Source organism: Drosophila mojavensis, unplaced genomic scaffold (assembly GCF_018153725.1).
Source record: "Drosophila mojavensis isolate 15081-1352.22 unplaced genomic scaffold, ASM1815372v1 contig_80, whole genome shotgun sequence".
Classification (NCBI taxonomy): Eukaryota; Metazoa; Arthropoda; class Insecta; order Diptera; family Drosophilidae; genus Drosophila; species Drosophila mojavensis.
Genome location: NW_025318906.1, coordinates 10,077,264 through 10,104,776, shown reverse-complemented (window position 1 = coordinate 10,104,776; position 27,513 = coordinate 10,077,264). Strand labels below are relative to the sequence as shown.

General features: G+C 36.0%; 1 protein-coding gene across 3 annotated transcripts; it reads left to right on the top strand.

Moving 5' to 3' along the window:
* The first annotated feature begins 1,317 nt into the window (after nucleotides 1-1,317).
* On the top strand, nucleotides 1,318-25,537 carry LOC6579335 (feline leukemia virus subgroup C receptor-related protein 2). 3 transcript variants are annotated; one of them, XM_015163599.3, is made up of 11 exons: nucleotides 1,318-1,466; nucleotides 14,045-14,369; nucleotides 16,334-16,445; nucleotides 16,657-16,759; nucleotides 16,825-16,953; nucleotides 17,012-17,107; nucleotides 23,580-23,721; nucleotides 23,772-23,968; nucleotides 24,026-24,150; nucleotides 24,889-24,999; nucleotides 25,057-25,537. In XM_015163599.3, the coding sequence occupies exons 2-11, from the start codon at nucleotides 14,231-14,233 to the stop codon at nucleotides 25,352-25,354; spliced, it is 1,452 nt and encodes a 483-aa protein (XP_015019085.1). In that variant the 5' UTR covers nucleotides 1,318-1,466; nucleotides 14,045-14,230; the 3' UTR covers nucleotides 25,355-25,537. The 3 variants fall into 3 exon arrangements, with proteins under 3 accessions (XP_015019085.1, XP_043866395.1, XP_002005231.1); XM_044010460.1 differs by lacking the exon at nucleotides 1,318-1,466 and adding an exon at nucleotides 1,489-1,715; XM_002005195.4 differs by lacking the exon at nucleotides 1,318-1,466 and adding an exon at nucleotides 10,001-10,348.
* Nucleotides 25,538-27,513: the final 1,976 nt, after the last annotated feature.

The window sequence follows — 27,513 nt, the reverse complement described above, 5'->3', positions numbered from 1 at the left end:
CAGTATTTGGTCATATTTTCGAGCACATTTTCCGCTCACTTTTTTTGTATCTTATTCGTATTGATATTGGAATTTGCTTTCTGCTAGTTTTTTCTTTTGTGCCATAAGCGCCGTTGTTTAAAGCCTGACTAATGGCTGGGCAAAGTAACGCATTATCATCCCCTTGGCCAAGTCATCATGGAATGCAAAAGCACTCGATTCACAGTTAAGCTAGAAGCGTACAAGAGATATAAAAATCAACAGCAACAGCAACAACAGCAACAGCAACATCAGCAACAACAAACATAAACAGTTGGCATTCTTATCAAATGAATCTTGTGAATTCTTTTGCAGCTGTTGACACGCGATTTTGACTTAAAAAAAAGAGCGAAAAAAAGAAGAAAACAATGCAATTCAAAAAAGTTGTGCTAGATCTTTACATCCATCGACAGAATTTGCTTAGCCAATAACAAAATTTTGGATGGGAGAAAGTCATTTAGCAACCACTTTCGATGCTGTTTCTTCTTTATGTTTATTTTTGGGTGGTATCACTTGATAGCCAAAGCGAATTTTCTCAGTTTCACAGTCGCTAGCGTGAGAATTTGGTCAGAAAGGTGTGGCAAATAATTTGGACAATATCTCTGAATTTTTTATTGACATAGACTAGCATAAACCATTAGTAGTAGCATAAAAATTGTATATTTCTATGTCAAAAATATAAGTTTAAGTATGAGAGAATTGGTTAATTTTATTGGGTTTAACCAGGCCCAACAAAATTTTTAATTATCATTATAAAAACATGTTTAAAACAATTTTTGTTTTTTTTTTTTTTTTCCTTTATCAACTTAAGAATTGATGAACAAAAGCTTACTCCGTGAGTACATTTCAGTTTGGGTATTTGCGCGGATTATCTGGGATATAATTTATGGCATCATATTGAAGCGGCGATAAATTGGCCTGAGGCAACGGCAGCAACAAGTGCGAGCAAGCCAACTGGTTAACATGACACACCCTGTGAATGTGCGAAATTCACAGCATACTTTCAGGCGGCGCATTGAATGAGCTTTTTTTATGGACAGCGCGAAAATGGGCTCTGATTTTGTATTCAGGTAAACAAATAAATATCAAAACATATTCGAGCAATTCTCATTGACTAATTAAATATAGTTAAACAGTTAGCCGCTCTTCAGTTGTTGTTTGTAACTGCGCATTGGCGAAACTGAGAGACAGAGAGCGACAGCATCCACAGCATCCAAGACAGCTGTTGTGTGGAACCTAAGCAGGTCCTATAAAATGGCCAAAGGCAACGCGATTTGCAGTAGTCCTGTTCAGCGTGTGCCACAAACTGTTTGCAACAGCAACAGCAGCAGCAGCAAATGATAATATAGACAAATTTAAGGACAATTAAAGTGTTTCTGCAGTTCCTGTGCAAAAGGCAAACAAAGACAAAGAAAAGGCGCCGCGTAATTGTGAATTACATTTCAATTGTGAGTGTGAGTGTGAGCGCTGCTGCAGAGCAGCGCCTTTTCATGCGCTATTTATACAAGAAAATACAAATTTCATTCTCATTCAAATAAAAGTGGCGCGACAGCCCGTAAAACTTACGCACGCACGTATACGCACACATACGCACAAACACACGCACACCGATGTAGAAGCTCACTCATACACTTAAATACCTGTGCTGACATTTTAGCGCGCTTTTGTGTGCTGCTGCGACAGCATCAACTAACGGGGTAAGTTAAGTGTGTTCTCTCCGGCTCCCTCTTTCTCTCTATCTCTGTCTCTCCTGAGTACTTTGCATTTCATTTGCTTGCAATTAAGCTCAATTGCATTAATTGCACGCGCGCCTCTTATACTCTGCAGCCAACTGTTCAAATAGAAGACAAATTTAAATCTCAAATAAATACTAACAAGCAAGCAAGAGCATGACGAAAAATAAACACGTGCATTTTTTTGTTGTTGACTCAAGTCAAACAAAAAACTAAAATCCATAAATTGATTTTTTGCTGCATGCATCATTTCATATGTTTCGCTTAGTTTGGCGCTTATATTTAGAACGAGATTAAGAAGCAGCACAAGCCATTGCAGTTTTCCAGGTGTCGTCTTGCTAAGCAGCGCCCAAAAGCCCACTCAAAAGGCGACGCTAGACAACTGGCAAAAGCACACAGACACACGCACGCACATAGATGAAACCGGTTGCTGACTATGTGTATGTATGTGTCTGTTCTCCCTTTTCACACTCAGGCAAACTTACGGCTGATTGTTGACGAGTCGCTGCTACTATGAAAAGCTTCACACAAAGTCCGTTGTCCATGTGTGTGTGTGTGTGTGCTAGCGCTCGCAGCGTTTTGCTGTCTGTGTGTGTGTTTTGTCTATGGCGTGAATTTTGTGACGCAATGCTTGGAGGTTTTTGAACTGAAGTACTTTCAAGCGCACTGGTACTCTTCGCTATTACCTCGCTCTCTTGCTCTCGCTCCTGCTCTCTCTCTTCGCTTCTTTTCGTGCTCTCCTCTTGCTAAACACTTTAAAGCGCTTTAAATAAGCTTCAATCAACAGGAAGGAAACAAATGGGAAGCGCTCACAAAATTGCATGCGTAAAACTAACTGTAAAAGTAAAAGTTTTGCTTTCTTTGACACGTACACTGGAGGAAGAAATATGAAGTTGTAAATGCAGTAGGTTAAGCAAGATGACCTTTTTGTGTTTTATGCTGCAAATGGGAGGAAGATGAGGTAAAGTTTTGAATAGTTTCAGTTTGCTGAAGGAATTTAAATTGCAGGTATGTCAAATAGGTTTTTTTTTTTTATTAATTGTTAAAGCCATACGAGGTTTTTCAATAACCCCTTTGAGAGCTTATTATTGTCAAATAGGTGACAGCCAAACTATCAAAATAAATAATGCAAAAAATATAAAAATATAAGATAAAATGTACAAAATAAAATGTAAAATTGGCAACATATATAAATATTATCTGTTCTTTCTTATTTCATTTCTCGCAGTGCATTTAAACAGCACTTGCTGTAATAAGATACAATTGCATTGCTAACATATTGATTGAACTTTGCAACTAGGGCACTTCCTGCTGAGAGCCAAAACCGTCCTTTCAATATCCCCCCTTCCCAGCCCCTCCATGCCATCGCGTAAGTCCCCTGACAGCAAGCATGTTGCTTAACTTTTAGCCAGAGATAAATAAACTACCTTACAATGTTATCAATTAGGATACGCTCGACTGCAGCGTGCAATCCATTCAGTGATTACAGCAAAATCTCTGCGAGCAGCAACAACAGCATCAACAACAATAAATAACAAACCGCCAAAAGAGGAAATCAGAAAAGAAAAACTAACGAGCTGCACATAAATAACAATAGCAAAGGCGACGCTGCAGCCAAAAGCCACAATAAAAGTTCACAGCAGAAAATGTGAAAAATGTGCTCGATAAGAGCAAGAAAAAGAACAGCTCAGTAGGAGGGGGAGATAGGGGAGCGGGGAGAGACAGAATGCAGCTCAAGAGTGAACTGCCATTGAAGTTAATTACAAAATGTCCAATTAGGAAACTGACAACGCCAGCAAAATGGCAAAATGGCGGCCATCAAATGCAAAAGCAGCGCAATTAAAAATCCATCTGACCAGGCCAACACGAATAGCAAAGCCACCAAAAAAACTAAAAGGCCAGTAAGCAAAGCACAAAAAAAAAATTGAGAAAACTGCTAACTAATCGAGATGCTCGCATATGAAATGAATGCGGCACACTCATGCGGCAGCAACAACAATACGAGCAATCGCAGCAGCAGCGGCTGCAGCAGCAGTGGAATTGCATAATAAGACTTTCTGCAAATGGTCTGAGCAGTCACTAGAACGAAATGGTAGCAACGCAATGGTCCCCCATAAGATATCCTGTAAAACTGTGCATAAGTTTACATAGCTGCAGAGAACAGTCTGAAAGCCTCCGTTAGCATAATATGATTTTCTGTGAAAGATCTGAGCAGTCACGGGAACAAAATGTGAGGCTTGCAATGATCAACTACAAGATATCCTGTAGAAAGATGGATAGGATTTCATTTTGATATATTGAAATATTACTGCAGAGAGAAACTTGAAAGCTTTTTTAGCATAATATGGTCTGTCAATGATTTGAGCAGTCACTGGAATAAAATGTGAATCCTGCAATGATCAACTGCAAAATATCCAAAAGAGGAAGTAGATAATTTCAGATTCATATATTAAATAAGTTCTGCAGAGAGAATCCTAAAGCCTTTGCTAGATCACATTTGATTATTCAAATGATAAGATATGGACAATTTTTAAGATCAACTAAAAGATATCCTGTTTAAGATTTAATACAACTGTATATAAAAATTCTTTCATTTATGGAAGCTGCACTGAAGAGAGAAGCGTAAAAGTATGCTTAATTATGTTTGCACAACTTCAGGAATTTTGCTTGTTTTGGCAAATATAAGTCTAAACTGTAATATAACCTGTAAAAAGGACACTACGTGGTCGAACACTCCCGACTAGAGTATTGTTTGTACATATAAAGTTCATGAGAAATCAACTTTTGGATAAGAAAAACTTTCAAGTTTTAGTGGACAATGCTTTGCATTAGCTCGCAGTCTTAATTTCGAATGTATTTTTGTGTTTGTTTTGCGGAACTTTGATTTCCAGAGTAAAACCAACTTGTCTGGTATTTCCAAAGATAACAAAAGTAGTCTGCCAACGCAATTTACAAACACAACTTTGGCTAAGCTAATTCAATTTAAATTATATGACGAGCAAGATAAGTTGATTGCCAGACATTGCATGTCGTGTGGCTTTGTTTGCTTAGATTAGAGAGAGAGGGAGTGAGAGAGAGAGAGTGAGAGGGAGAGACACAGATAATATATGAACTAGCTGTATACTCATATTTCTAGCAGATAACAGTTCTCAGAAAAGCTGACTGGAATAACTCATTTGTTTGCAAAATTACTCACATATATGTATATATGTATATATGTATATATCATAAATTTCAACAAATACATTTTACATATCCCACCCATATATCATTTTTTATTATAATATTATATTATAGTCTCCATTATAATTACAACAAAAAGCGAACGACATCCTGCTGCCGCCTGCTGTGAATGATAATTGCTGCAAATTTCAGGATCTTTTGAAAAGTTTCTTATTTTTGTTTTGTTTTTTGTTTTGAACAAATGAAATGAAATTTATTTGGTAATTAATCTAGCTTAACTGCCCACAGTGAAGCGTGGAAAGGCGCAGATAAAGTGCCTGCCGCACACCATTTGAGGCGCACAATTCGCGCTACTCATTTCATTATTTCGTTTTTCCTTTTTTAATTAATAAATAAATGTTGCGGAAATTATGTCACATTCAAGTGGGCGGCGCCACGCCCCAACCCAGCGCTGCACAGCCTCCATAATTATGCGATTTGCCGGAGCTTAAGCGGCGCTTGACAAATGCGTGTTGCGGTAATCGCAGTTGAAATTACGCCGCAGGCAAAGCAGCTACTCCACATCCTTCGGCAATGCCGCAGATTTCACAGCGAGAGTCATTAATGTGACGACTGCTGAGCGGGAGTGAAGCGCATGATGGCCTGACATATACCCTATATAGTGGTGTGAAGATAAAGTTCTTATGATAGACCATCAAGCTAAATCCTTCGATATCTTGCGATTTCATTTTGTTCTATTTTAATTTTTCTTTCCTTAAGATATATTATATTTATATATATACATATATCAATTAAACTCAGTTTCATATTGGTCAGTGAAGTATATTTTTGGAATGTCTCAAAACGTTCATGTTGTAAATTTCTGTTCAATATTATAACCTAAAGCCCGGAATTCATTGAGAATGGGAAATCAGGGTATAATGCTTCTTTTCTCCAGTTAGAGTATCTGTCAGTCAGGCACTTCCCACAACAGCAGCTAACAGCCAGCGCTGTCCGCAGGGCATACAAAGTGGTAAAACTCACGGCTATAAAAACATCTATAAATAATTCATATTTATATGCTAATTATATATACATACATATATATGTATGTATATATCTATATATAGGCTCATATAAATGCAATTTTAGCTGATTGAGAATGGGAATCACTTAAAATTCGACGGAATATCCTGGCTTAAGTTAATATTGCGAACGAGCGGCAAAGAGGGAAAACAAAAAATTGTTGCCAAGAGTAATTTAAACAAATTGTTGGCATTAATAATTGAGCAACAGTTTAAGGCGAAAGCAGTTGCTGTTGCTGCAGCTCCTCAGCTTCTCAGCTCCTTCTCTCTCTGCTCTCACTTCTTCTTCTTCTTCTTGTCTTGCTGCTGCTGTTGTTGTTGCTCCCTTTGGCAAGGTCCTAGCTAATTGGTCGCTAGCTTTTGCTCATTCTCAGCCAATTGCCCGATGGGCGCTGCACAGCGACGACAAATTGCATTTGGAATTCATGTGAGATTGAAATCGAGAACAAAGCGCCACACACACATGCACACACACACGCGTACACACGCACACTTAGAGAGCTTGACCAGCGCGCTGCAGCGGCCAAGTGGCATGCAGCATGAGTGGCAGAGTGCGAAAATGGAAAGTGCATGGGAAATGTGGCAATCAGGATGGGACGTTCGCTTTGGCAGCGCTCTGCGCGCTTAATGAGCTCAGCTCTTCAGGCGGGCTTAAGCTAGTGTTTTAGTAAACATTAAAATGATTAACGGTGAATGCCACACACACACACAGACACATGCACGTACATGACACATTCACAAGAATTGCTTTGAGATTGCCAGCTAGATAATTGAATGTGTTGCTCTATCCATTACCCCTTTATATCCATTAGCTCTTAAATAAAAGTAAAGATCTGCTAATTACCTCCTTTATATACTCTTACATAAAGTATTTTACTTAATCCTAAACTTAGTTTAAAACATGTAAAATAACTTTAATTATTAAATAAATCTACATATATACATATATGTATGCCCTTTATCTTATCAGCAATTCATTGACTGTGTATTAAGAGCAATACATATAGATTGATGAGTATATTTCAAGTAGCTGTTAATACACAATTTACTCCGATAAGATAAAATCGCAGGTATAAGAAAAGTTCATAAATAATACGATAACACTTATGTATAACACCTGTAATACACAGCTGTATAACATTTTTATATATTATAACAATAAAAGCCATGAGAAATATATACAATATAATGGAACAATTGAAAGTATTTTAGAACGAGGCCGCATAATACTTAAAAATAATTAATAATAATTAAACTCTGCTTGATAAATTATCAGATGGAGTCTGCATTAGCTTTACTAATCAATTGTAGAGCCCCAATGTGTATATAGAATTAAGAGAAGAAAAGTTATTTATTTATTTATTTATTTATTTCATTTTTTTTATTTGATTACATTTGGAATATATTTTAATAAATTTTCTAGCAAATGTCCTTCAAATAAATCAAATGTAATCGAAATACATCATGTTAATAATGAAAAATAAAAAATTAAGTATTATAATTTATATTTATTAAAATAATATATATATATCAAAATAAATCGAGCCTGTTTAAGACCACAATCTATATGCATAATATTAATATTAAAGTTTCTATCGAGTACTGCAAAATGTCATCATTAAACAGACTTTTCTGTTTGTAACTAGAGAAAACTAATAATAGATAATTATACTATTAGAAAAAACTCCCTCTGGTAAACACATACAATAGATAATAGGTGCCTAGCACTAGCTTAGGCTCAGTCTCTATAATAAGGCAGCTGTAAGTGATTTGCATGCCAAATAGTGGGGTAGATAAATAGTTCGAACGGGATTTTTACCCAGACAGGTTAGATAATAGATGGATAGATTCTATACATATAAGTATTGACCAAGTTAATGAGAGTGGGCTGTACTAAAACCAGTTAATTGAAGCACATACGTGTGCAATATGGCAAGAAAACGTGACTGATTTAAATAACAGAGAGAGAGGGAGAGAGAGAGAGAGAGAGGGAGAGAAATAGAGATAAAGAGAGAGGTTGAGAGTGTGGGGGAACTTTACGCTTGTCTGGTTGCTAAACGTCGGGTGATGCAGACTAATATCTATAATGAAGCCATAATGATTTAATCTAAACTATATATATATATAATGAATGACTTTATCTGCCGATTTCATTATCTTTGTGTTATTTTTGCTGCACGAAATTTGTGCATGGGGCTCAGCCCATACACATACAAAGTACACGTTGATTAGTCTAGCTCTTGAGTTAGGGGCAGATAACTGGAGCAGGGGCGTGCCACAAAAGGGGGCGGACATGGAAGGTTTATGGAGACACATGTGGATGATTTGCATTATAAATGATAAAGTATAACAATTTGACTTAATCGAATAATGACCCCCACTTGGGGCTGAGCAGAACGTGAACAAAAAAGATGCGGACTTTGTCTGCCTCGAGTATTTCACGGAAATTCCATCAAATTATTCAATCAAATAAACCAAAACAAAACAACAAATATAAGAAAAAAGTGCTTGGGGAAGAGACGTGACAATTGACAGGTGAAGAGGGAGAGAGAGAGAGAGAACAGGGGGGGGAATTACACGTGTTTTAAGTGTGACGAAGTTGTTGCTTAAGAAAGCTCGCGATAAAGTGGAATATGCGATATAAAGAACGAGCGAAGAAGCAGCAGACGAAACATTTTACAGCTGCAATTCGATGGTGGCGTGAATCAACATATTTGTGCTACAGTGAGCGCTGGCTAAGTGCCCTCAACTAAGGTTAGTGACTGCGCAGCTGCTGCCGGGCAAGGCTTCACTGTACAATCGGGCAATAATGGGAACATCTTTTGCATAATTGCATATGGGGATATGAGCATATGGTTATTTGTGCATATATGTATATACATACATGTAACGGTAAACACATTAAATACATAATGACCAATGCTGCAACAGTGCTGGCAAAAAGTATGCAAACAAACCTGCAAAGTTAAATAAATATTCCGTATAAAATCACGGCGTGAAAAATAAATTACATCTTGTACATGCAATTAATTGCACCGAAAGTTTGACAGCTTTAAAAACCGTTACGCTGTCAATGCAATTAATAGTGAGCTTTCAGCTTTCGACTTCAATTAATTGTATTTGTTTTCTTTTCAATTAAAACTTAAAGTCCATTGCAATTTATATGCAGCTTAAAGAGTTGAGATAAAACAATTAATGGAGAGCTTTAAGCTATGGATTAATTATTTGACTAACATTAAAAATTTTCAATTTATATTTATTTTTATACTTATATTTATATGTAATTATTATTTATTAATTTGTATATTTATATATATAGCTCTATATTTTTTTTTATATATATTTTTTTATTGATTTATATATGTTAATCATGATTATTTCCTTTAATTATTATATTTATATTTTTATTTGTATACAACTGTATCTACTTATTTTTTTGCATTTTTACATATTTATATTTTTATATATATTGATATGCATATGTATTTATATATTTATTTATTATTCATAAATATTTATATTAAAAACTCAAATTTTTTATACCTTACAAGTATTGTTTTCAATGTTTGTTCGATAAATCGAATTTTTTTATTTTATTTTTCTCCGGTTAAACTGCAAAATTCATGCTGTTAAAATGCAAAAAAAAAAAAAAAAAAAACATAAACAAAAAAATATTTTACAATTCATTAAAAGCAATTGACATGCTAAAAAAAAATAAAAAAAAATATATGTATATATATATATATATTTATTTATTTATGGCTTTACAAAATGTAATTTATAATTAGTTGTTTGCCACGTCAAAGTCACTGTGGAATCAACTGTGCGAGTCCAAGTGTGTGTGTGTGTGTGTGTGTGTGTCTGTAGTTAGTATGTCTGCTCAAAGAATCAGCTGTTACAGTAACAACAACAACAACAACAACAACAACAACAACATTTTGCAAAATCAACTTTAGCTGCGCCGAGCGAGTATTATTTTTTTTTCGTGTCGGATTTAGTTTCAGTTTCGATTCGCCCGCTGGCGCTCTCAAAACGCTGCTCGTCTCAACCGGATTGGGACTGATATTAATATATAAATATATATACATACATATACATATATCGGCGGTCGCGAGTTTTTAACCTACCTTAAGCAATATACAGTATTTGCTTATCAACATTAATCATATTAGTATATTTTATAAAATATTTGATCATATATGTGCGCGTTTTTTCTTAAATCAATTTTATTCTGTGTTCGCTTTGAGGTTTTATTTTTAAAATAAAAGTGTCCTAAAACTCCCCCACATGGAAAGAGACTCTTCGGCTGCCACCTCTACTATTCAGATATATATATAACTATATATATATGTATGTATTTATTTCTTGCCGCTGCAAGTTCAACGTGTTCTTTATTTTTTTGTTCCTCGTTTATATTGCTTTGCTCTTATCACGCTTTTCACTCATCCACATGCTTGTTTCTTTTCTGCTTTAGCTGTTTCTGTATCTTGCTCTGTTTATTTTTGTGAATTTTATCAATTTGTTGTTGTTGTTGTTGTTGGATTCGTTTTCAATTCTCACGCTAAAATGCCGCCAACAGCTGTTCGACTTGCTCAATCAGTATTTTACTTATTTCCTACATAGCAAACAAATAGTTCCTATATAGCTTAGTCTAGTTTAGTGTAGTTACTGATAATTCAGGTCTCTCTATAGTAAGTCTAACGAGCGCACATTAGCTAACTATGGTTAACTATGGCAAATGACAGTTTTCCCCCACAGCCTCAAATGACATCTATAACAAAAATGTTGCAATCACCCAAATCTCATTAGGGGCAATTTACGCTGGTCTCTAAAAAAAACTATTACCTAGGGCATGCTAGGCGGAAATGCCGGACTTTTAGATACCTCGACCTTTTAAATTAGCTGTTAAATTTTTAAGTATGCAAAATGCATGGATTAACTTCATATGAGATTTGTGATACGAATAGATACCCTATAAAAATGGGTATTGATTATCTATTATTAATTTTAAATAATTGTTTGCTTATCATATTAATCTATATATACTCATACTCATCTATATATATATATATACTATTTTTTATTGTATATATATTTATGAATACATTTAGATTTAGATGAGCAAATTAAATAAAATTAAATAAGTAGTAAGTATATTTATTTTATACTACATATACTTACTACATGCTTTTCATTGCATTTCCTCATCTAAATAGAATTACCCAATATTATTTACTGTAGAAGACAACGATACCCATACTGAATTTAGTTTTTGATTGACTTCTGATACGATATTATTATCATAATATCAATATCCATATCTATATCAATAAAAGGTCACAAATCACTATGAAATAAATCAGGGCATATCTAGGTAACAAAAAGTAATTACAAAATGTCTGGGTATGCGAGGTAAATAATATATGATAGCAAAATATATCGGGAAAGCCAACAACGAAAACAATTTCCAACAAAAGTACATGGGCAAGGGAAGAACACAAAAGTAATAGTAAAAGCGGATTTCAGAAAAAAAGGTAAAGGATGAAAAAAACTGGTATGTGATGTTATTTTACAGCTTGTAAAAATATTTCTGAAGAAAAATTTGAATTTTTGAAATGGAAAGAGATAAATAGAAGAATAAAATGAGAGAGGTAAAAATAGGGGAAGACATAGAGAAAGAGAGAAAAGCAAACACCTTTTCTTGGTAGTTCCACTTTATTTTAATCAATATCAATTATTTACATATATAATATGTTAATAATAACAGCAGCAATATTAACATTTACATTTATCTAATGAATGTATACTTTATAGCAATAGAATAATTAATTATTATTTATGCATTTACAATTAATGACGTAGTCAAGGCAAAAGCTGGTCAAATGGAGCCAAAGTGAATTGATACTGAATTTTTAATGATTTGCACACCGTTTGTAGGTTGTCATAAATAAAACTCATTTTCGAAATGAACGTAAATAGTATTAGCTATCAGCTTACAGTTAAGTTCGCAATGGACCAAATTAGTTAAATCTAATTGACCTAAATGAGCGCCCTATTCAAATACAAAAATGCCATGTCAATTGTTTTAGTCACGATTGTTGGTGTTTCTCCTGTGGTTGTTGTTGTTACTTTTGCTGTTGCTGTAATTGTTGTTCAGTCACAAATTGATTTAAGTGCCATCGTTAACGAAGTTAAATCAATTAGAGACTGCAACGAGGGCTTTTCCAGTTTTGGCACGCGCAATTTAATTATGGATGGGAAAAAACTTTGGCCAAATGCGGCTATAACGAAAATATGCAGCCTTGCAGCTCTCTCTCTCTCTCTCCCTCTCTCAATGTGTGGGAAATTTTGCAGTGAAAATCAAATTGAAAGAACTGAAATCAGCTTTAGCAAATGCCATTCGCGCTGCGTTAGTCGTGCAGAAATTTGTTCAGCTCATAAATTCAGTCAATTGATTGGCTTTTTCAACAGCAACAAGTGCAGAGGTGGCCTAAAAGCTGAAGGACCAAAACTTGAATGTAACTGACTACATAATACGCGTTCATGGCACAAAAGTAGTTAAATATGGCTGAAATTTTGATATTTTTGATAAGGGGTTTAGTTTATATAAGTTATAGATCGGTCTATAGAGAAAGAAATGAAAGAAGAAACACTGTGGAAGATATGGTATAGGCATTTGTCTACCATTTTAGATCAATATATACATATATAGAAAATAGAAGTGAAATCTTCTTGTTGGACTATAGAACAGACTTTTCTTGCCATGAGTCCAGAAAATCATTTCAATGTTCTCAATATATATTCACATATACTCCATATTTCCTACATTACCCCAAAAAGCTAATATACTCTCTTTTACATAGCTACCCCTAACCTAACCTACCCACAAATAGCCCCTTGGTTCCAATTTCAATTTTCAAATTCATCTCAACGAATTTTGTAGCCCAAAATCCCAAGCGTTGATTCGTTTCAATGGGTTCGTTTAGTATGATTCGTGTGCGAATTCAATGTCAAAATACCGCAACAACAACGACTACAACAACAATAATGAGAGCAACAATGAATGCTTTTTGAATAAATGCAATTTAATATAAAGGTAAATAAACGAATGCAAATGCGTCGCGTTTTAATGGCTTAATGAATGCCTGGCAAGCGTAATATCAATTTTAATCAGTTTTTAAATACAAATTTCGTATGCAAAAGCAATTTGTCTAATGGCTAAAAGAACAAACTGTGAACGCCTATCAAATTCCCTTTAATAAAGGGTTGGCAGGACAAAGAGGTTCCCTGTAAAGGGTTTCAAATGGAAAATTGATAAAATTTAAGAAATGTTGAATTAATTCAATGAATAAATTTTTATTAAACAACTTTTGCTATAATAAATACTTAAATATTTAATAAATATATAAATAAATACTGCAAAATTTTAGAGAATATTAATTTAAACAAAAACCAAAAACACAAAAAAAAATGTTTAGATATTAACCCCTCACTATTGAATTACAAAACTTAACAATAATATTATTTGAAATTTTTAAAAACAACATTAAAAATGTAACTCTTAAAAACAAGCTCCTACATGCCACAACATGTCTTTCTCGTGTTATTTTAAAACATATGACTGCTCAGGCATACTCAGCAACCAACAATAATATTAATATAACTAGCTGGTAAAAACCAGCTGACAGCCATGGCTGGAAAAGCAGAAAAAGCCACAAAAAGAGGCAGAAGGCAGATGCCACAAGCTGGATGGAGCTGGTCGTAATGTGTGCTCGTATTATGTTGGCTTTGCGGGGAGCACAAGGAATGTTTATGCCAGTTGTTAAGCTCGTTGCACACGTGTAGCTCACGTCTGAGAGTGTGCTCCTTGAATGTGTGTATGTGTGTGTGTGTGCCTTGTGGGTGTGTAGACGTACGTGCGTACTGTTGCAAAAAAGTTTTAACAATTTGCAGCCACAAAGCCGCTGCAGCTGTGGCATATTAAAATTCTATCAAACATTTCTATTCTTAAATTATCTTAATAATGTTGATTTGTCTTCATTTCAGTATTTGTCAAGAATTTGATCAACTATTTAAACTGCCCAACTAACAAGTACAGTATATAATCAACGACACCACCGAGCAATTTATCAGCGAGCCAAAGCCACAAATACAAACAATAACCGCCCAAAAGCTACATTTATATAAGCAAATAAAGATATATATAAAGCTATATATATACATATATCCTAGATGGATCTGAAACATAGCGCCAGCGGCGCTGCTGAGAACGCCGATTCATACATAGCCAGCAGCAAGTCCACAGACATGATTACGCCCAAGGAGAAGGAGAGCAAAGCCAATAACAAAGCGCCAGCAGCACCAGCAGAAGGTGAGCTAAGATTATTTAACATTAACATTATTTAACACATACATATATTATTTAACATGAATAGCATTAACAGCAACCATTTAACATTGACATTAATGATCATTGATTACAGCAGAATTAACATAAGCATGACAACTATTGATTATAGCATATTTAAATATATATTATTTAAATATAAATAATTTAATAAACAACTTAACTTAAACATTACACTTGACTACACAGCACAAGACTGCACCACAGTGCAACAGACCCACAGCAGTCCACGGAAGCGACTGAACTGACATCGGTTTCAGGCTCGCCTTATATTACAGAAAATCGGTCGCTCAAAGAGCAGGTCAATTGTTGAGCATTCTCCGAAGAATTTCGATGGTGCTCTCATTTCGATTGTGCTCGCATTACCACTCTAAGCTGAGCATAAAACTAAAACAACGGTATTAAAAGCATCACAACCAATGGCATGAGCGCACTGAATACCTCCCTCCCCTCATCAAACAACCCACGATGCTCATACACTCAATGAGATCAAGAGAGGACTTATTACTTAGCATCCACAAAAATAGGTTCCATACCTTGCATACAAAAAGAAAGCGATTGAGTCTAAGAGCGAGAGGCACTGGGGAAATAGCAAACAATCATTTATATATTCATGACATTCATGGTCTCTTCCGCTATATATTTGATGATCAAGTGCGAATACCCATTTGAAGTCAAGCAAACCGTTTAAAGAGCACATGCAAGCGATTTGATCTGTTTGATTAGCATGCAATGCAATGTAATTCCAGTCACGACTGCCACACAAATCTTTTGTGGCATTAACTACAGTCAATAGCAAACATATACATGTATGATTGTGTGTGTGTGTGTGTGTGTTTGACTGTGTGCCTGCGTTTAGTAACTAAGCATTTGCATGCAAAACACTTTAAGCACACACAGAGACACACATACACACACGCACGTACACACAAAGCGGCCATTTTGATTTAACTGCACCTCAAGGTATGTTTTGTTTGCATTCACTGATTTGCGTGCTGCGCTTATAGTATATACATACATATGTATGTGTGAGTGTGTGACAGAGGTAGACAAACGGAGAGAACCAAATTGTGTGTGTGTGTGTTGTCAACTAAAAATAACAAACATCAAAAGCGTTTCTTTCAGTTGGCATTTTCAATGCCAAACAACTAAAAATGTTCAAGCACGTGCCCAAAAGCTAACAATTAAAAGAATTGAACGACTAACAGCTACTCTATGAGTATTTATTTAATGCTCAAAAACAAGGAATTCTACAACAATAAAAATAATTACAATTTTTTTTAGAAAATAACCCAAAAAACAGTTTTCCGGCCATTAATGCCAGCATTAAAAAAATGTGTTTTTTTTTTAATCATTTAATTGGTATCAAATGTCATAATTCGCTATAGTACTTTTGTAGCTTAGACAGCATGGCTTATACATATATTTTATGAAAAGATAAGCTGATAAGCATACTAGAAATTTGCACACCTTTCGTGCATTGAAGCCTGTTAATTTATTAATAAGCAATAATTCACTAATACCTAAACAATTACAAAGCTGAAATATGGAAAGGTCGCCCAAATAATTAATAATATATTTTAACAAAAATATTAATGAATACATTTAATGAAACTGACACCAAATGTAAGCCTAGACTAGCTAAAGCGTTGCCTATACAGTAATACATACATATATCTTACATACATATATATACATATATCTTTATATACTACTGTATACTAATCCTGTAAATCTTAAGGCTCGACTGCATTCTCCGTGTGCCATTTGCTTTAGCCTTGTGAAAGATAACAAAGTTCTGCGAGCGCAGAGCTCAAGTGGCTGACACACACATGCAAATGCATACACATATATATGTGCACACATATGTAACATATATATGTATCTGATATTATATATTATATTATTTATTTTGTCTACCTTTGCAGGTTACAAAGTCTATGCCAGACGCTGGGCGGTGCTTATACTCTTTGTATTCTATTCAGCCTCGAATGCCATGCAGTGGGTACAATATACCATTATCAACAATATAATAACACGGTAAGTGGCTTAGTGAAAGTGGTGGAGGGGCACAGGTGGTGCCAGTGGTGCCGCTGTCTAAGCCACAAATATGATTTTCCACGCAATTTTGACAAACTTTAGCTTAGAGCTTTTCGCATTTAATTAAAAGTTGTCAAAGTTTATGCAGCACAGCGTGGTGCATGGTGGTACGAAATGGTGCCTAACTGTCAACTATATATTTTAATTACAGCTACTATGGCATCAGTGATAAGTGGGTGGATTGGACGTCCATGATCTACATGATTTTATATATACCGCTCATATTTCCAGGCAGTTGGTTTCTGGACAAAGCGGTGAGTGGTGCTCGGGTGGTGCACATTAGTTAAGCTTGTAAGCAACGTTTGTTAACTCACATTAGGGTCTGCGCATAACAGCGCTCGTTGGCATTGTGGGCACCTGCATAGGCGCCTGGATCAAAGTCTTCTCGGTGGATCCCTCCCTCTTCTATGTCAGCTTCATAGGACAGGCGATTGTGGCGCTGGCACAGGTAAGACTTGTACTAAACATATATATACTGATCCATATGTATATGTATTCCACTTCAGGTTTGCATTTTGTCGCTGCCCGCGCGTTTGGCCGCCGTTTGGTTTGGGCCCGATCAAGTTTCATCGGCCACCAGCGTTGGCGTCTTTGGCAATCAGGTAAGCCAGAAAGTCCAGCTTAAAGCTTAGATTACGCATATGTCCCGACGCTGGCTTTAAGCTAGAAATATTATCTCTACTAAAGCATTGCCCTCGGGGGCTGGGCTGGCGCTGCATTTGCATGAACAAGAAAAGGGCTGCGCTGCAGCCGTATTTTGGGTCAGATTGATGCCGCAATGCTTAGCTGACATGCGAAAATGACATTCGTGACTCGTGGCTTGGCTATCTCTTCCTCTTTTTTTCGGGTGCATGCACATTTCCGGCGAACGGAAGTTAACCCACCCACATTGCCATCCACTTTTCGGGTAGTTTCTGCCACACGACGCGTGCAATCATCAAATTGCCAAAAGCATCTAGAAAAAAGAAGTGCTTCAGGGTGCATTGCTTAGTAGAAAATGCCTGACTAGAGAATATCCTGAATAATGTATTGACTAAATATACACTCAGAAAACACTAGGTGTGAAATGAAAAGAAATTGGCTGATCCGAGACGAGTGTACTGGAAAAATAAATATTTTATATTGTGCTGACTAGAAAATACACTTAACATAAATTGCCTCACTTATTACCTAGGCAGACACAAGAGGAAGACTTGGGAATACACTGAGTAGTAATGTACAGGCTAGAAAATACCCTGTACTTGAATATTTGTTTCCCAACCGAAAAGCCAAAGTATTTACTGAGGATACTCTGTATTTCACATATAATGACTGACGCCCTCTCTCAGAATAAGAATAAGAATAATACATATCTGGGATTTGTTTAAGTCCAGGGTATATTTTGATATAGAAACTACCTCTCGGTACAACTTACTCTATTTTTAAACTTGTACAGGGTATATTAAATAACAAGAAACTAGTTGAAATGGAAGCTAAGCAAACTGATTGCACAGCCCACTGCAGCGGACACTAATGCAAATGGAAAGCGGGACTTGGAAAAGTAGAAGTAAAGAGAAGGAGAGGAGAAACTCTTTGAGCACATTTTCAATTTATTCGACTGGGAAAACAAACGAATTGACCTGCCTTAAGTGGCAAAGGTGGCAAGTGTGTGGCAAGAGTGTGTGGCAGCAATGTCACATTGAGGTTGAGTTATATGAGTTCCGGTTGCAGTTGCAACACCAGCTGACCGCAAGTTGTGGCTGACTGAGGGCAGTTGCCACGCCCACACTAAATCCATGCGGCAATCAGCATGTGGCCAAAACTAACCCAAGTGCCTAAATACCAAAAGCCATTTACAGCTAACCACAGAGAGGAGCAAGAGCGAGAGAGGGGCCGAGTTCTTGCCACATATTGCATAATTGCATCAATAACTAATGCCACAAACTTGCAACTAATTAATGCAACACTCTGTGGCAACATTAAGAACTTTGCTGACTAAAGGCAAACTTTTGTCCTGATAACGTGCGAAGGCATAAAACTAAAGTATTCACTTCGTCTTGCAAAACTTTGCGACTAGCTGCAAAAATTTGTCAGATATTTTACAGGGGGTCAGAAAAGAAGTAGAAGAAGTTGAAAGTGTGAAACATTCAAGTATATGGCTTAATAGTAGTTTATTTATTAATAAAAATAAAAATGATACGAATAATGAGCACAAATAATTAAAATTAACTTAATTTAATTAAGCCTTTAAAATATTCTTTCCGTAAAATTTAATGGAAATTGAATAATTAAAATTGTTTACTAACTTTAAGTTAACATTTCATGTAGTTTTTACATGAAAATATTAAATTTTTAAATTTTATTATTATATTTTATTTTATGACGAAGTTACCTCTAAAGAAAACTACTTAAATTCTTCTTAAACAGCTTAATCACTTGTGTTGTTTCTGGCTAAAATGAAAGGACAATTTAGCAACTTTCTTAGCAGCAAGTACTTGGGCAGCTAAGAAACTTAGTTTTATAGCATTTTGGTTAGCCATTGTTTGTCAACTTTGTAAGTGTGCGTGTGTCTGTCTGTCTATGTGTGTATTCTAGTCATTAGATAATGGACTCGCGCTTTCACACATATGACCTTTGACATTTCGTTAATTAACGATACGCTGACAGTTTATGGACGCCAAACAAAGCTAAACAATTAGTTTGCCAACGAACTGATTAGAGCAGACAACAGATAACGGCGGGTGAGAGGACGAGAGGGCAAGAGGGTGAGAGGGACTGCCCTTAATGCTATCGGACTGACGAGCGAATAATGTATAGAGCGTGCAACGTGTTGCAGCTAAGCCAAAACGAGGGCAACTCACCTGCTCGGTTGAACGTGCAAATATGCAGCACAAACATTCAAATAGTCATCAGACTGACACACACACACACTGTGCGTGTATGTGTGTGCGTGTGCTGTCATATTTGCCATACGCTCGAGTGGCGCTGAAAAGGCTTATAATTTCCGCTTGTTGTTCGCCTGGGTCGCCATGGCAGGAAGTCTCAATGGGATGTGTATGAGGCATGCCCCTCATTGTGTAATTGTATGGGTATCAGGTTGTCTGTGTGTGTGTCAACGTCAATGTAAATGTGCCACCTGCAGGACCACCCCCGCTCAGCATTGGCTGAGGTCAAGTGCCTGCTCAATGGAGAAACCCAAATGCAAATGTTGGCTTTAAAACGCCGCTTGGCAACAGTCGAACAAGTCGAATTTGCGGCCCTCAAAAAAATAGAACGTTGAGTGGCAGTACAAGAAAAAATGAAGAAAGTACTGAAAATAGCTGCCTACTGAGGATTAAATGCCCTTACAAAAATACTTTAACATACATATACGTATAAGACACACACATAAGCTTAAGCGAATAAATAATAAATATATAAGAGTTTATACACAAGATGACTCTTGCCTCCCTCTCTCTCTCTCTTCAATCTTCCTTCATTCACTCGTGAGTGAACTTTCGTGCTTATCCCATGTGGATCATATTCGATTGCACGCCAATTCCTGAGTGACAAAGAGATAGCTGCGCCACAGAGAACGCTACTTCTGTTATCAATTATTGACTGTGAACTCAAGTGCAAAGAACACCAAGTAGATAAATAAAATTCGTATACAACGCGCACTTGTTGCTATTTCAAAGCATTTACTTTAAAAATAAAAAACACCCACGCACATGAGACAACAAATATGCAGGACAGCTGCAGAGAGACTAAACTGTATCACTAAACCCGAGCCTGTGCTAAGTGAGCAATCACACACTAATACATACATAGCGAAGAAGAGCACGCAACTCTAATAGCTCCTGCGCGCTCACAAGACTGCTTGAGCAAATGAGTACTTATAGTAGCTGATAACGGGATCAAAAGCGTGGCGTCCAATAGTGTGACTGGAGGGCCAACTCATTCACACTCTCTGTCTCTCTGTTGCTCTCTCTCTGCCAGTCTTAATGACCAAGAGCAACAGGAAGGTCTCGATCAAAATTTTGCTCGTTTTATTTGAGTGTTACACACTTTGTGACAAATTGAAAAAACTCTTATACTTATGGCATTAGAAGTGTATGTTAAGCAAAAACCAAGCAGCGGGCGGTGTTCGCAACGCTTGACATTGAACGCGCCCCCACCATGCCCACCTTCAGGGGTTCGGCCAGGGCTGTCAGCGTTTGCCGCCTTATCTGGCAAGGACAACACGCACCAAGAGTAGCAGCAGCAGCGAAAGCCGAAGCAGCCAACGCCACAGGCGCAGACCCCCATTTCCATAGAATCCCGACAAGCGGATTTTCTAGAGAAACAAGATGCAGACTTTGGCTTTGACTGCGCCAGTTGCCAAAGTGCTGAACAAACATAGTAGTTTCTTTTGCTTTCATTTTTACACGCTTTACTCGCTGAGTACGTCATGAAATAGGGTATGTTGCCGTTGTTCAAGTATGTGTGTAAAAGAGTATGTAGCCATGAGTAGAATGTATAGAATAATATAAGAGGTAATGAATTCGAATAAGTGTGTATGTGTAAAAGGAGTGAGAAATGGAGGCATACATAAGTATAGTATAAGAGCTAGAGTATGATTGTTTCATTGAGTGTAAAATATATAAGAGTTTAATAACTTACAAATGTGTGCGGAGCGGAAGACAAGAGCATAAAGAGAAAGCCTAGAAAATGTAAGAGCTGAAGGATTTATTTACATTCTCAGGATTAATTTATGAAATTAAGAGTATTTCTTTCTAAGTAGCTTTTGATATTATCTGCTGTAAATGTATAGCGATTTCCAGGGTATCTGGCTGCCACACACGCACTCTTCACATAAGCGGCTTCAAGTTCTTTTCTTATTTTTTTGGTATTACAACAAAGTGCTCTGTTTCGCATATGTAAACACGCCAGGAAATGAATACCCCGCCTTGCTTGCAAGTTAACCTATTCCCTTCACCGCCGCCCACTCCTTCCTTTTGGGTGCCTTGTTTGCCTTTTTATCGGAAGCCCCCTCAGCTGTTTATACTCTATAAGTCTAGTGGGCATTACTATATACTATATGTAAGAGCATTCCTTCCTAGTTGAGGCGTCTGCTCTTTCAATTTGCTTGCATTATTGTCGAGCTCGTGGCCAGGCTCAAATATGTATTCTTTTAATATGCGCCCAATGCCACGCCCCCTGTGCTTCCGGCCGCCTCAAGGCGAAGGCAATCTCTCTCGCAAGTTATTCAAATTTAATTTATGTAAATTGTTGTGCCGGCAACCAGAATTCCCGTAAAACGGCGAACGAACCGATTATGCAATTGCAGAAATAGTTAAATTGCAAAATAAGGAGCATAATAATGGAATCAAAGCTGCACTAGCATAATATTTATGTCAATTGGCAAATAATGACAGTTTTCTGATAGAATATTTGAATATGACAATTGAAAGAGCTTTGAGGATTCTAGGAGCTTTAATAGTTTTTTACTTCTAGGTTGAGCTCTTTCGAGTTGAATATAATTAATGGGAACTCTAATAGCCATTTCATTAAAGCTTCTACAAACGTGTTTCGTATTTATAAAACTCATTGAAATCAAGTATTTTATACATTTTGTACATACCGGGCTTTTCATGAGCTTTTCCTATGTATTTTTTCATAGAAGTTGTGTTTAATTACTACTACTACTACTACTACTAATTACTACTTTCACAAAAAAATTCTATAGCTTAAAATTGGCTTTCACATTCACACAAACTTATAAATATTCCAAAAAGCTTAAAAGTTTGTTTTTAAAGTAATAAAAACCAATTTTAAGCCTGCTTCAAAATCCTTTGACATTCAAATTCAATAAAAATTGCAATTTATTCAAATTGACTTTAATTTTAGTCGCAATGCAATTAATATGAGCAAAAGTGGGAATTCACAAACTTCAAGCGATAGCCAAAAAAAAAACTATGCAAAAATTTCAATTGATATTGTCCTCAATTTTAATGGACTTTACGTGCAATGTCAGAAGCTATTTTTCAGCATGCGCTAAAACCGATTTATGGGACAAACGATTGCACATAAACAAAAACAAAAAATGCTAAATACCTGTGTGATTAACTAGAAAATACCCTGCAAATATATGAAATGGCCTTTAGAAACTCTTGTGGAAGAGTTCTTGCTAGATATTCCTCTATTAGATTCATAGTCGATGCACACAGGAGTAGCTAATTCCCTGAAATACAACAGCAAAAAGAATTTAATTAAAATTATTATAAAACTCATTTAAGGAAATCTCTTTAGCTACTATTACCTCTCGCATATACCCTAGAAAACCTCTATATGCAGAGGTTCTACCTTCTATCAATCCTGATTTAGTTTGTTGGAAATGTTTAGTGAACATAAACTGTTCTCTATCTCATTATTGACACTTGCTGCATTTTACAGGGTATACGGTACATTTTGCAAACAACCGAAAAACTGACGAAAAATGCATGAGGCAAGTTTTCGCCACAGCAGATGGTCAGACAACTATTGGCGCATTTCGTTTCCCCTCTCCCTTTTTTATCTCGGTGTTGTTTGCCATGAAATTGCGGCGCAGAACTTTGACGAAAACAAAAATTCCGCAGCAGCAGCAAGTGCAGCAGCAGCATCAGCGGCAGCAACTGCTGCAACTGCCAGGCAGGACATATAAATCAATTTTACAGGACTAACGCAAACATAAATAACGCGAGACGCAATGAAAGTGAAGTAAATGGAAACGGATGCTCTTTGTTTTGAAACAATAAAATAAACACATAAAGAGCTACAACCGACTGCACAATGCTCGCTTAGGATTTCTAATTAGCAGAATTTAGTTACGAGTTATTATTATACGATTGAATATGGAAGATGGCAGATGAAATAATTAAGATAACAGATTGAAGAATGAAGGAAAATGGATGAAAAAAAGAATAGGAGATACCAATGAATAGGAAGAATAGGATAACCAATGAAGAAAACTTAAAAAGATTGAAATTGTAAGATGAAAAAAAATTGAAAATAAATTCAATTTATCCTAAATTTGTATAGTATTATATATTCTAAAATCCACTAAAATCCACTTCTCAATTCTACTCAATTCTCTAGCTGGGCGTTGCAATTGGGTTTGTGCTGCCTCCGATGCTGGTGCCAAACTCGGAGGACATCAACCAGGTGGGCTCCGATTTGCAGTTGATGTTCTACCTAGTGGCCGGACTAACTAGCGTACTGCTCATCCTCATGGCCATATGTAAGTACAGTCGAAATATAGTCTTATCGTCCATTGATTTCCTCTTGCAGTCTTTCAGGATAAGCCGCCAACGCCGCCATCGGCCGCGCAGGAGGCGGCAAATCGTCTGGAAGGCATGGCCGAGCAGCAGACCAGCTTCGGTCAATCGCTGAAGAATCTGTTGACCAATCGGAATTTCATATTCCTGCTGCTCTCCTACGGCATCAATGTGGGCGTCTTTTACGCCATCTCCACGCTGCTCAATCCGGTACAATAGCACCTGTTTACCAAGTGATGCATAATTGATTTGTGGTTTATTCTGCAGGTGGTGCTCAAGTATTATCCAGGTCACGAGGTCGATACGGGTCGCATAGGCCTCAGCATTGTGCTGGCTGGCATGCTGGGTTCCGTGGTCTCTGGCATTGTGCTGGACAAGACGCACAAGTTCAAGTAAGTGAAATTAATTCAATTGTTTACACATGTACAGTGTGCTGTAGGCAGAGTGAAAATAACTCACTCGAAAGGAAAGAAATACGCCTGCAGAAATGTAAATTTCCCTTTGAGAATTGAGTAGGTTTCAATTTAAATACATACGTATACATATACGTTAAAGTGAAGTGTGAAACCAATTAAAATGAAGGCACGTCAGCTTGAGTGCATATATGCACTCTAGAGAGTGAGTAATTCAGGGTAAGCAAACAAGCTATGTACTTCTATAAGTAAATGCGAGAGCAGTAACTCTCTAACTAAATGAATGAACTGTAACGAACAATATGCAAATTTCCCTTTGAGTACATTTTATTTAAAGTGAGAGAATAATTGCGAGTATGCAAAAAAGGTTGTTACCAATGGGGGATGAGCGGCAAAGTAAAAGGGAAATATATATGATCGAAATTGAGTAAATGTCAGTTTAAGTGAAATTAAGAGAGCGCTATGGAGAGTAAGCAAAAATAGTTAAGCATTTCTCAGTAGAAACGGAAGAAATGAGACAGAAACTGTGTAAAGCACTCAACTAAGTGTATATAACAGTTGGAGTGGGACCAATTGAAAGTAAGTAAAGAAGTTCAGTGCTGCGTCTTGCTCGATCACAATATGCTTAGCCTCCAATTCTCTTTATGCCACATCTACATATGTATTAGTTCAATTTTAAAGAGAGCACATTATTGAGCTACTATTTGCTGCTTGCAGGGAGACTACGCTGGCCGTGTATGCTCTCTCCATGGTTGGCATGTGGATTTTCACATTCACTCTCGATACGGGACACATTGCTGTGGTCTATTTGACAGCTTCGCTGCTGGGGTAAGTTGTTGGCGATTCGAACTTTAATTAACATATATCTGATGGTTGATTGATCAGCTTTTTCATGACTGGTTACCTGCCTGTGGGCTTTGAGTTTGGCGCTGAGCTAACGTTTCCCGAACCGGAGGGAACATCATCCGGCCTGCTGAATGCCTCGGCTCAAACCTTTGGCATATTTTTTACGCTCTTCTACTCGGAGCTCTTCTACTCGTACGGCGATGTGCCAGCCAATGTAGCCATGGCTGTTATGCTAATTGTGGGCACTGTTATAACGGCGGCCACCAAATCCGATTTGAGGCGACAGAATGCTCAAGTGGTGTTGCCCACAGGCGGTGCAGCAGCAACTAATCCGTAAACTAAAACACACAGCACACATACACATATACACCTATACACCCATACATCTTTACATTCGAGTCGCTCTTTAAGCATTTGTTTTATAGTATTTTAATTTGTTGTTAACTTATATCTTTCTGTTGTAGCTTTAAGTATATCAAAGTGTTGAATTTTTTATTAAAATGTTAAACACACACACATATATATAGTTATCTAGGAATTTATTTTCTTAATTTTATATATTGGCCAAATGAAATTGTTTTTTAGCATTCTAGGAAGTAAGTTAAAATTTGAAAAGACTTGAACAAAAATGAGAAAAATTAAAAACAGCTTTAAATTTCCACATTTTTGCGACAACAACAACAACAAGAAATTTAACACAATTTTTGAAAAGAGAAAAATATATGTAGAGAGAATTGTTTAAGTCCCTATGTAGCAGGCATTATCCAGAAATCCTACAATATTATATAGCCAATCATATATACCTATATATATATATATATCTGTTAATATAGCCAAATCTTTGTTAGCTAATCTGGTTTATGTCTAGTTGAATCGGCTCAGTGTCTAATATAATTGCCTAATGCATATAGTAAGCTTTACAGTTATATACAGTCAAACTTGTCTATATTTAGCCAGAGTCGACAGATAATGGCAGTTCCTTAGAATGTGTCGATAGAACAAATGCACTCAATAAATATCTATATATACTATATACTACAGAGAATTCAAAATACCCTATAATATCATCGTTATGCAAAAGATTTAAATTTGAAAGTGGTTTGGCTTTAAAAGTTAGGATAGTAGGATATGAATCTGATAAAGGAAGGATAAGAAATTAAAATAATGTAACAGAAAAGAAAGCTTAGTAGAAATTATACAAAATATAGAACAGTCTAAAGATCAAATTGTAGGTAAAGTTTGTTATAACGAAAAGACACTGTGGTAAGCATAAGAGTTTAAAAGTTATCAGCAAGACAAGCAAAGAGTTTAGAAATGTATGAAACAGTTTACAGTTGTATGCAAAAAGATCTTAGTGCGAAGTTCAATTTCAGTTGTTGACCTTAAGAATTACTTTGGTACCTTGACAAACGTTTAAGTAAAACATATTGAAAACCGCAAGAAACACATTCCTGACAAAAACAAGGCTTGCTAGAGAAGAGTGACTTAGCACAAAAGCTATGTATTATCGATCAGCTAAAGGGGAAAAACAGTTGGACGCTTTAAGCAGAGAAGTTCTAAGGCTTCAAACAATTTTTTAGGAAATTCTCAATAACACAACTAATAATAGACAGACAAGTAAACCCATAATACCAGAATAATAGCACTTTGTATATATATTTCTAGAAACTTCAATTAGTAGAGTAACTTGAAAGAAAGAATCAATAGAACCTCCAAATATCTCAATCTCAAATTCCTAAAACTTTCACTTTATGTACATAATTCTAAAGAAATTTCTGAACTAACCAACTGTAGGCTTAAACCCTAAGTGTTACATGATGTACATACATATACGCACATACACACACACATGTAGCCATATAGAGCAATTGAACACTAACAATCATATCTAAAATGTGTTAACGTTAATTTTGAAGTATTTTACACTTTGAAAAGGGAAATCTAAATTATATACACAAGATCTATTAATATATATACATACATATATATATATAAATATACGTCTATAATGCGTATAATTGTTGTGACATAGTTGAATAAACTAAAACAAACATTTAACAAAATTAGCACACTTTTAAAGCAATTTTGTAGATAGCTTTTAGGCTAATTGCCAGTATTATATATATATATATATATGTATATAGTATATATATACACCTATTATATATAGTATATATATACAGATATATTTCTAATTGTATTAGTTCACTCAACTAGTGTCAATTGTCAAACACCAGAGGCGACTACCTGACAACCTAAACAAAAGCTGTTACTACTTATATACAACCAACAACAACAACCACCTATTAAACAAATATATGACACTTATATACACATACACACACACACACACATACACACATAGTCGAAAAGTTATTACATTTCAAATGAAAATATATATAAATATATATGTATATGTATATGTGTATAGTTGGAAAAAGTATTCAATAAAACCAAAAACTTAATCAAACAAAAATAAATTCTTAGCCGTGTTTT